Consider the following 10,776-nt stretch of genomic DNA (forward strand, 5'->3'; position numbering starts at 1 on the left):
AATTGCTTTAATAGAGCAGCGCCGGGTGATTCTTTTAGTCAACGGAGTGTAAGGCGACCACGGCTGTCGAGGCCGGCTTTCTGGCCGCCGTTCCTGACCACGAACTTTTCCGCACTGACGCAGACTCGCTTGCGACCCATCCGGACGAAAAGGAACTTGTCGGGGCAGTAGCTGACGGCCATTTTGGAGACTGGTGTGGTGATGGAGATTGCTCCCTCTGCTGGTGAGCTAAAAATAATGTTCCGGCCAAAGTCCGGGGAAACCTCAACGTCGCCCGACGACTTTTGCACGATGCACACTCCCCCGATCAACCAGACGTCTTCTCCGTCCTCCGTTGGTTCCTGGGTCACCTGTGCAACGATCTCGAAACACTTGTTAATGGTCTGGATGCCCTGATCCGATTCAGAGCGGAAAACCTTCAGGGCCACGTCGTAGCTCTGCTCTTTAAACATCTCGGTCGTTGACTTGGTACCTGAGTTGTCAACCAGGTACACGAGGCCGCGGAGGTGGTGGCCGTGGAGGGCTGTGAATGTTACCCCGCGTCTGGACATCTTGGCCAGTCGCATTCCCGTCTCGATGTTTATCGTAGGACCTTCCTGAAGAACTCGTCCGCATGGGTGACAGATGCAGATACGGTCACCCAGGCGGCTTAAAGCAGCCATGCAGTGCTTGGAGAAGTTGACGACACGCACTGCCCGGTCCACCGAGATATCGACACGTACCCGTTTCTTCAGAAACATAGACACTGTGCCGGAAGATGTCACAAGTGGCCCGTAATATTCTTCCAACAGATACTGCTCCACGGCTGCTGGATCCACCGGTGTGTCGCCGATACCTTGGGCGCTGTCCAAGCTGAATTGTTCGGCTTCCTCGGCAGCGCTAGGTTGTGGCTGGCTTGCGCTGTCACCTTCCTCTTTGTCCTCGTTGCCCATCAGTGCTGTCACCGGCGGGTAGCAAGCGGGCTCCGGTTCCTTGGGCGTGTTGCCGTCGAAGTGGGAGGAACATCCGCCAGGAAGCGTTGTCTTGCTCTGCTCGGCCCTCTCGAAAGAAGGAAGACTGTCGCCCATGCTGTCCTGTCTGTCGGCGCAGCAGCCGCTTGGACCACAGGGCAGCTCGGCCGTCTGTGGGCGCGTGTGCGGCGTCTGACAGGAAAGGCAAAAGAGCCGTGCGCCCGGGCGTGGCGCGAGGCACGGGCTGCTTTGTCTTTGTCAACCCGGTATTCAGGCCGTGGCACTTCTTCAGCGCGCGGCTCCTGTGAACGAAGGAGGAGAAGGAAAAACGTTTAATGATCAAAGAATACGTGTTGACTGAGTTGGTGGTTCCAGTCATCAGTTCGAGACCTCAGTGGCCACTGGTCGACGAGCGCACCAGTTGGATGAGCGTTCGTTGGCTCTCGAAGGTGCCACGCATTTGTACCTCCCGCAGCTCGGGTTACATGTTTGGTGTCAGTAAATGCTGCGGTTTAAGCTGGCAGCACCATGATATTTCACAGCGTCGAACAAGCGCTGCACCAACGACGGACGTTTTGGTGTTGAATAGCATGGGTTTTGTGCAATCTTGAAAGGTTTGAAAAGACATTCGTTTGAATTTCACGTCACGCGTGGGCTTTCTCTGAGGTAAGGCAACTATGGGGCGGTGGATAAATCCGGCGCTCAATAGCCGCTGACTCTCAGAGTGTTCTCAACACATGGGGGGGAGAGGGGACTAGTTGGTGGGTAGACAGCTCCCAGGACAGCGCACGATACTTGAAAAAAGTATTTTCGATACCCTGAAAAATCTATTTGGATACCGATGATGATGGTGATGATTTTTTATGGCGCTAGGGCATCTGTTTCCAAAAAGTGCCATGGCACGAGTTATTTCTTTTACTCAAGATGGAGGCAAAGACCTATCTATCACTAATTTCACCCTAAAAAAGCTGCGCCCGTGGCAGGAGAAAGCTTGCACCCATTATATCATCGGTAGGTACCCGGCAGCACTGGGCACGGAACTCCGCACCTCTCGCATGCGAGGCGGATGCCCAAACGACAAGGCCTCCTCTGCGGTGTATTTTCGATAGCGATACAAGATGCATTTATAAAAGAAATTCATTTTCGGCACAGTTTTCTTGTTGTAGTTTTTTATCTTTGTTGTTTTCATTTTCCTTACATTTTCAAGAATGAGGAAGCTGAGGCAAAAGCCGCAAACAAGCAGCTTGTCAACCCTCAACCACCCTTGACATTGCAACCGCTCAGACAAGCTCTCAGATGGTACACCAGTCATGAACCATGCGACGTAAACGTGATAAAACACATTACAGGAGAATTTCATGCCTTAAACTATTAGGACATGGAAACATAAAATAACAAATGCAATATAAAAATATTCAATTTTATATGTGCACAAAAGTTCACACATAATACTTATTAGACTCTGCACAGCTGACGGTGTACAAAATTTTGCAGCGGATATATTTTTGTGGTAATGGGGTATGACATTGTGGAGACAAACATTAAGGGGGCGGTGAAACAATTTCAGTATATCGTTTTGCCTGTTGGTTATATAGAGTGAATTATAATCATCGGTTGAACCGCGTATATTCCGGTATTTAATATTTTAATGATCTCGCAAAAGATTCATGGTGCTTATGGTGTCACCACACAGCGGCGGGTTTTAGCAGTAGATATATCATTGAGTGGGATCTTGATGATTGTAAAAACAGTAAATATACTGAACATTGTGTTAATAAATGAAAATACGTTTTGTCACGTTTTGCGTTTTATATTAGAACAAAACCAACAATTTTGCCTTACGTAAAAGTACTTCAAATCAAGCAAAACAAAAGCACACCACCAGAAGCTCTGGCCTTTGTTTTGCATCGAAGGATTGTATCTCTCTGTACACATCTATGACCTAGCACAAAGCACTTATGGCTACTATGTATCTGAGAACGGCTTGGCAGAATCGATATGATCGAGCGATTGCATTTTGCAAACATTCGTATCTGTGCCAAGGAAGGACACTAAAAAGCCATTCGTTTCACATTTGCCAGTGCAAATGGTCACCTTGTGAAGGTTCACCGGGCAGCGGTGCCAGGCGCCACGTTCCCGTCAAACAGTAGGGTACCTCGATGGGCCAGCGCCGAGGGGAGCGGGGATCCAGGCACCCTAGTCAACCGCGCGCTCGCCTTGCTCGGCGTGGCCAATCAGCGTTTTCGTAGTGGCAGGCCATCATATGCGGTTGCGGTACGTGCTATGTTAAAGGTACGTAGTATTTCTCGCAGGTCGTCACTGGCAGGTCGTCGCAGGTCGTTACTGACTGAGAGTGCATGGTATAGTGATTGGTGGCCCGCTCCAAGGGCAAGGGGAAAAAGAAGGGGGACGTTGTCCTCCGACCCAGGGCGTGGGCATGGGTGTGATTGGTCTTCTTTGCTTTGTGAAGTTATTTGATTCTGATTTTTAAGAGAAAAGAGGATCTAGATGCAATAAACGAAGTAAATCTTCAAGTCTCAAATTTCCTCCAAGATGCCAGCAGGCACAGACCGCTGGACCCTCTCACGTGCACGGCAATGATGGCGAAAAACACCATCGCAGTAGAGCGACTCAACAGACCGTAGCCCCTTCGAGGCGAGCACGGCGGGTGATAACCTGGAAGCGGCCCCAGAGTTGTTTAAAGGGCAACTGCATAGGTTATAGAAATCGACGAGCTTAATGAGGCCGAATGTGTGAAACGTACAGGTAAAGCATGCGAAATCTCTTGGGGCTAGCATTTGAAATGGTGACGTAATCGACGATTACACTCGCGACAACCTGCAGGTTTCGCTGGAGCGCACATTGCCATGTGGGGGGCGGTGCATAATGACGTCATCGAAGGTACCGTTATATTTCCAACGCATAAATGCTTGATTTGAAGGAAAAAAAACCTAATGACACCAAAGCCAAAGCGCGCCGAGCGGTATTTGGCAGCATCCAACGAGGCACAGCAGGTTGTGTCTGACGGCAGCGGTAACTTGAAATCTTACCTTCCGTGACGTCACACCCAACTTGCCACAGTGCTCTGTACCTTTGAAGAGAAACGCAAAATTGAATTGTCGATTACGTCACTATTTTAAATGCTAGTGCAAAAATTATTGGCCTACAGCCTGTATAGATATGAATCCTTGTATACTGCGGAATTGTCAAAGAGCTGTGCAGTTGCCCTTTAACTTGTGTCAATACCGTCACTGTGGAGGGTGTGAATCAACCTTCGCTGTGTACTTTTTAACATTCGTGAACCATGGTTGGTTTGGGACAGAGGTATATTCCAAAAGTCCGGTCTTCTAGAGTGGTACGAGAAACGCTTTGCTCTAGATTGACTTATTTATTAGAGTGACTAAATTTGTAGAGTACCAATATTTTCCTTAATGCTCAGGCTGCACGTATGCAGAAGACTTCGTGCATATGTTCATTACCTAGGGTACCTGATATTTCTTAATTAAGCTGGCAGTGTGTGATCTGTATACGGGACATTGGCTGTTATGCATAAAATATTTCTGCCCATTAGAAATAACTTATCCATCGTTTGAATAATCAGTCGTTGTGCCCCAAAGAATATGGCAATAATTTGTATGATGAACGAACAAAGCATTTTATGTTAACAGTTTTACTGATGATTGAAGGATATACCTGTTTCGATTCAGTATGCCGATTTTGGGGTTGAGCTCTGCAGTACAAAGTTTATATTGTCGCCGACCAACGTAGCGCGACTCAAAAGGGGCTTTTTAATCGAACGGCCAAGTAGACAAGCAGGGCGCACCGGAGCAGAAGCGCCGTCTTGCTTGCTACCTCACGAGCCAAGTCATGCCGCTCGGCCGCATGGCGGCGCTCGAAGAATGTGGGCAGTGTGGCATTGCCCGCCTCCTTTCAGAGCCATCGCCTTGATGCCTCCGGCAGGAAGGAAAACAGTATCGAGGCACCGAAAGTGCGAAGGCGCGTGTGGCGTCGGCACTGAATGTGAACTCGGGCAGGGGCTAATGGGCTCAATACGGTGTCATGCGCGACACGTGGACGACTTCAGACTTGGGCGGTCGATAGCAGTGGACAAGTCCTCGCGGGAACACTTCATTGTTCACCTCGCTCAGTTGTCGTAACACTTCGTAGGGGCCGAAGTAGCGGTTCAGAAGCTCTTCAGAGCGCTCGCGCAAACGTATCGGGCTCCATACCCAGACGTGCTTGCCGGGTTTGTAAATCGCCTCCCTGTGGCGGAGGTTGCAACGCCGGGCGCCAGTTTTCTGCTGGCATCGATCCGTCGTCTAGGAAGGTGGTTAGCGGCTTCTGCGTCACGAACGAATTGGGCAGCGCCCGTGACAGACAAGGGGGCACAATCCGGGAGCAGCATGGCATCCAGCATGGTCAGGGCGTCACGGCCATACACCAAACTGAACGTAGTGAAGCGCGTCGTTTCTTGGAGGACAGTGTCGTATCCAAACATGATGTAAGAGAGTATTTCGTCCCAGTTGCGATGGCTAGCATCGACATACATAGACATCATATCTGCAATGGTCTTGTTCAGCCTCAGTCAGTCCATTGGTTTGAGGATGGTATGCAGTCGTTTTTCTATGACTGCTGCCGCTGAGACGCAGGACCTCATGTGTATGAGCCGACGTAAACGCGGTTCCCCGGTAAGTTAATACACCCGCGGGGGCGCCGTGGCGAAGCACAATCTGGTGAACAGAGAACTGTGCAATTTCAGCCGCGATGCCAAGAGGAAGAGCATTGGTTTCACAGTAGCGGATGAGGTAGTCCGTGGCAACAACAATATACCTGTTTCCCTTGGAGGAAACTGGGAATAGGCCCAGTAATTCCATGCCGACTTGCTGAAATGGGCTTTGCGGTGGATCAATTGGCTTCAGAAGGGCGGCCGGTTTTTTCGGCGGTATCTGCCGTCGTTGACAGTCACGACAGGTTCTAACGTAGCGTTGGACAAACTCAGCAAGCCGAGGCCAGTAGTACTTGTGGCGGAGGCGTCCCAATGTTGTAGAAAAACCGAGGTGGCCAGAAGAAAGGTCGTCGTAGCATGCAGCGAGAACTTTCTGACGATGCGCGGTTGGGACAACGAGGGGATACGCAGTTTCCGTCGGGCGGTGATTTTTCTTGTAAAGTACTTCATCTCTTGAGCAAAACGACGAAAGTCCGCGCGAGAAGAGTCGGGGCAGAGACGGAGCGGTTACTTCAAGGAACTCTATTAGAGGGAGAAGTTCGCAGTCGGCCCTCTGGTGGTGGGCTAGGTCGGATGTGGTGACAACGCCGAGGAAAGCAGAATCGTCGTCGGACCCATCCGGTAGGGACGGAAGAGGAGCTCGGAAGAGACAGTCAGCATCGCTACGTTTCTGACCCGACTTATACACGATGGTGACGTCGAACTCTTGCACCCAAAGGCTCCACCGTGCAAGCCACCCCAATGTATTTTTCAGGTTCGCAAGCCAACACAAGGAGTGATGATCGCCGACGACTCGAAACGGGCGCCCGTACAGGTACGGACGAAATTTCGTGACAGCCCACATAATAGCGAGACACTCATTTTCTGTGGTGGAATTATTCACTTCGGAACGGGACAAAGTGCGACTTCCGTATGCGATCATGTGTTCTACACCGTCCCGTCACTGCTCAATCACCGCACTGAGGTCAACATTGCTGGCACATGTATGCAGTTCCGTGTCCGCTTCCTAGTCGAAGTGGTCAAGGACAGGCGTAGATTGGAGGCGGGCCTAAACTTCTGCGAAGGCTTTTTCCTGATCCTGGCCCCAGAAGAAGGGTTCGGAGTCTTTTGTCAGGTGACTCAGCGGCTCTGCGAGCTTGGAGAACATTTGAACGAATCTCCGTTAATAGGCGCAAAGCCCCATAAAACGCCACAAGCTTCGTTCATCTGTTGGCTGGGGAAATGCAGCAACGGCGGCCGTCTTCTGTGGGTCGGGCCTAACGCCATGACCGCTCAGGATGTGGCCAAGAACCTTGAGCTCTCTAAATACAAAGTGGCATTGTTCAAGCTTGAAAGACAGGCCCGCGGAACGAATTGCCTCGAATACAGAGCGCAAACGTTCAGGTGCTCCTGGAACGTGTCAGAGAAAATCACGACGTCGTCGAGGTACACAAGCCAGGACTGCCAGTTGAGGTCAGAGAGCACGGTGTCCATCATGTGTTGAAACATTGCAGGTGCTGAACACAAGCCTAAATGAAGCCCCTTAAGTTCATACAATCTGCCAGGAGTAACGAAGGCGGTCTTTTCTCGGTCACATTCCTCGACCTCAATTTTTCAATAACCGCTACGGAAGTCTAGTGACGAAAAGTAGGTGGCGTGGCAGAGGTGGTCTAAGGAGTCATCAATGCGCGGCAGCGGATAGACATCCTTTTTGGTAGCGACGTCTGTAATCTACGCAGGACCGTGGGCTGCCGTCTTTCTTTCCGGCGGGAACAAAAGCTTAGGCCCAGGGGCTCGTCGATGGTTGTATGACGTCGTAGTGGAGCATTTCGGCAACTTGGCGGCGGATGGCATCACGTTCTTTCGACGAAACCTGATAAGGAGGCTAACATAGTGGTCTCTGGTCACTATAGACGATAATGCGGTGCTTAGTTATGGGCTTCTGGCGAACCTTGGAAGTTGACGCAAAACAGTCGCGGAAAGAGTCAATAAAACTTTCCACGCGGCGTTTCTGATTGGTCAGAAGGTCCGGGTTCAATCGGTCTTAATGGCTGTTGCCGTGCCCTCTCCCTTTTTTTAGGAGCCCGTTATGAATAAGGCACATTGGCCGGCAGTCTCGCCAAATTCTTCAAAACGGGCAATCACTTTTTTTTCATCAAACGTTGGGGTTGGTAACTAAAGCTGGTCACAAAGAGCTCGGTACGCCCGTGAACAAGGTCGACAAGGGCATCAGCAACGCAAACTTGCCGACACAGTACCAGCGATATGTTCGCTTCGGCAATCCCCTAGTACCGAAGCTGGTACCACATGCACCGTCACAAACTTGCTTGCTCTCGGCAGTATCGTTATGTGGTCGTTAGAGACTCATAGTGCTGCTCTGCGCGGCTCGGGATCAGTATCAACGGCTCGCTGTGTCGAAAATGATACCAGCTGCTTCTGCAGGTTGATGACCACCCGATGTTCTTTAATAAACTTCATGCCGAGAATCAGTTCTTTGGAGCACTCTCGTAGCATGGAAAAGGAGCCAATGAAAGTGGCACCGCGGATCTGTATTCGGCAGGTGCAGATGTCAATCGGCGTTACCACATGGCAACCAGTAGTGCGTATCTGCGGCCGAGACCAAGATGTTAGAACCTTTTGGGGGGTCGTGGCTAGCTAGCTGCTCATAACACAGAAGTCGGCTCCGGTATAAACGAGTGCTGTCACGCCATAGCTGTCGGCGGCAACTAGAAGTTCGGCGGCGGAAACCATTCTTTTACAACTTGTCGGTGAGGTCTTCGGTGACGTCACCGTTGAAGTCGCCGTTGAGGCCGTCGGTGGGATCGCCGATGAGATCGTCTTTGAGGTCAATAGGTGAGGTCTTCGGCGTTCGGGTCGTCGCATCAAATCGTCGGATGGAGGCTGTTCACTCGCTGCGGCAGCGGCGGTCCTACCCCCGGAGGACGCCGTCTTCAGTTTTCCCGGCGGGGAGATGTGCCTCTGAATTGGCCAGAGGATGATGCGCGACAGGGCGAAGCACCCCGTCTTGGGGACTGCGACCTAGACTGACATCGTGGCAGTGTCGAGGGCTGCACGTGATCGGCCAGGTACTGCTCAACGTCCCGCGGTCTTTCACCATACCGCGGTCGAGGTGCACCCGGCGGAAATCCTCTTAAGCCCATCCTCCTGCATGGGCAGTTGCGAAGGACATGACCTGGCTCCTCGCAGTGGTAAATTAGTGGCCGGTTGTTGGGTGTGCGCCACACGTCCGCTTTTCGAACAGGGCGCGGGTCATGCAGCTCGACGGGGGAAGGTACCCCCGCGTTGGTTCCGCAGCAGGGCGGTATGCTTGCGGCACTGGCGCACGTCTCCGTAGGGCTTCACTGTAGCTCGTGATGTAGGGCTCCGGTTGTTGTGTCAGTGGTGGTTGGACCACTCGCCGAATTTCGGCACGGACGGCATCGGCTACAGCTGCAACACTGGCAAGTAGAGCATCTAAGCGGAGGTTGCGCAGTTCTTCGCGGACCACACTTCGCACAAGCTCCCAAAACGCCTCGTCCCCGGCGACTGGCAGTGACGCGAAGTAGTTAGTGGTCGTAACACTTCCCTGACGACCGTACTGCGCACTGCGCTCCTGCAAGAAACGTTCCATGCCCGTGGTTTCCTCGGAGAAGTCAGCGACGGTTCTTGGAGGATCGCGTATGAGGTCAGTGAAAAGCTGGTCCTTAGCACCACGCATGAGGTTGCGCACCTTCGTAGACTCGGGCATGGCAGGGTCAGCCCGATGGTGGAGACATGCCATATCTTCTACAAACATGGCGACCCTTTCGTTCGACTGCTGTGACCTAGAGCGAAGGGCGATTTCGGCGTTTTCTTTTCGCGCGTCTCTTTTGAAGGTGGCGAGCAACTCACAACGGAATGGTTCCCATTTGTTAAAAGATGCCTCATGGTTCTCTAACAATATCTTTGCCGAGTCTTGGAACTCTAAATACACGTTTCGCAGCTTTTGGTCGTCGTCCCACTGGTTAAAAGTGGCCACACGGTCAAAGCTGGCCGACCAGTCCTCGACATCGCCGAACAGATCGCCGTGGAAGGATGGCGGCGAGCGAGTTGTAAAGACTACACGAGGAGGGACAGTGTCGGAGAGCTGACCTGTCTGACTGCCAGTAGTGGACGTCATGGTACGCACCGACGTCGTCAGTGGCTGACACTCAGGTTCCAAGCCCCGCAGGCGGCGACACGCTTTGTGGACGGGTGTGTCTTCGAAGCGTCGCGGATGAGCGTCAGAATTATCGTCGGGGTGAGCGTTAATGGGACGATACCTAGCGGCTCCACCAAAATGTCGCCGACAAACGTAGCGCGACTCAAAAAGCGCTTTTTATTCGAACAGCCAAGTAGACCAGCAGCGCGCACCGGAGCAGAAGCGTCGTCTTACTTGCTCCTTCACAAGAGAAGTCATGCCACTCGGCCGCATGGCGGCGCTCGCAGAATGTGAGCAGTGTGTTAATATGGTCATCCCGTTGTAATGTGCTTGTAAAATAGGTACCAAGAACTCTGACAGAGTGCTCGACTTCAATATTTGTAGAATTGTTGCAAAATAGCAGTATTTGATATATGTGTGTCTTGTGTATGAAAAACTACAGCTTTTGTTTTCGCAGTGTTTATTCTTGAAAGCTTATGTGCAGACTAGATGCTGAGTGCATGGATGTTTTTACTAGTCAGGCACCGTATCCTGGATTGTTGCAAACCTACAATACGATGATTAGCTAGTATAATTTCTTCACTGTTTCTAGAATGCTTAGTGTGTGCGATATTTCAAACTATTTGTAAAGGGCTTAAACTATCCCGACCGCACAAATTTAATTAGGCTGCAATTTTTTCAAGCTGCACCGTTGGGCTGATTTCGTCAAAATTTAAAGGGCTATAGACACCAAATTTTTGCTTGCGTGTTTTCTTCTTTCAAACGATGCGTTAGACATTTGTATAGATGTTCCACCCTGTGGTATTTGTATACCACCGCTAAAGCCTGCAGTGAAGCTCCGCCCCCATTCAGGACCGCCACACGGAAATCATCCACGAGAATAATGTGACGAACTAGAAGACGAGGAATTCTGCAGTGGTGCGGGCAGCAGTGCTCGCGCC

General features: G+C 51.3%; 1 protein-coding gene across 1 annotated transcript; it reads right to left on the reverse strand.

The window, feature by feature from the left end:
• On the reverse strand, positions 1-1,201 carry LOC144104581 (uncharacterized). Its single transcript, XM_077637683.1, has one exon. It carries the CDS (start codon positions 1,065-1,067, stop codon positions 39-41), a length of 1,029 nt encoding a protein of 342 aa, XP_077493809.1. The 5' UTR covers positions 1,068-1,201; the 3' UTR covers positions 1-38.
• Positions 1,202-10,776: the final 9,575 nt, after the last annotated feature.

The sequence above is a fragment of the Amblyomma americanum genome, chromosome 1, assembly GCF_052857255.1.
Source record: "Amblyomma americanum isolate KBUSLIRL-KWMA chromosome 1, ASM5285725v1, whole genome shotgun sequence".
NCBI classification, from domain to species: domain Eukaryota; kingdom Metazoa; phylum Arthropoda; class Arachnida; order Ixodida; family Ixodidae; genus Amblyomma; species Amblyomma americanum.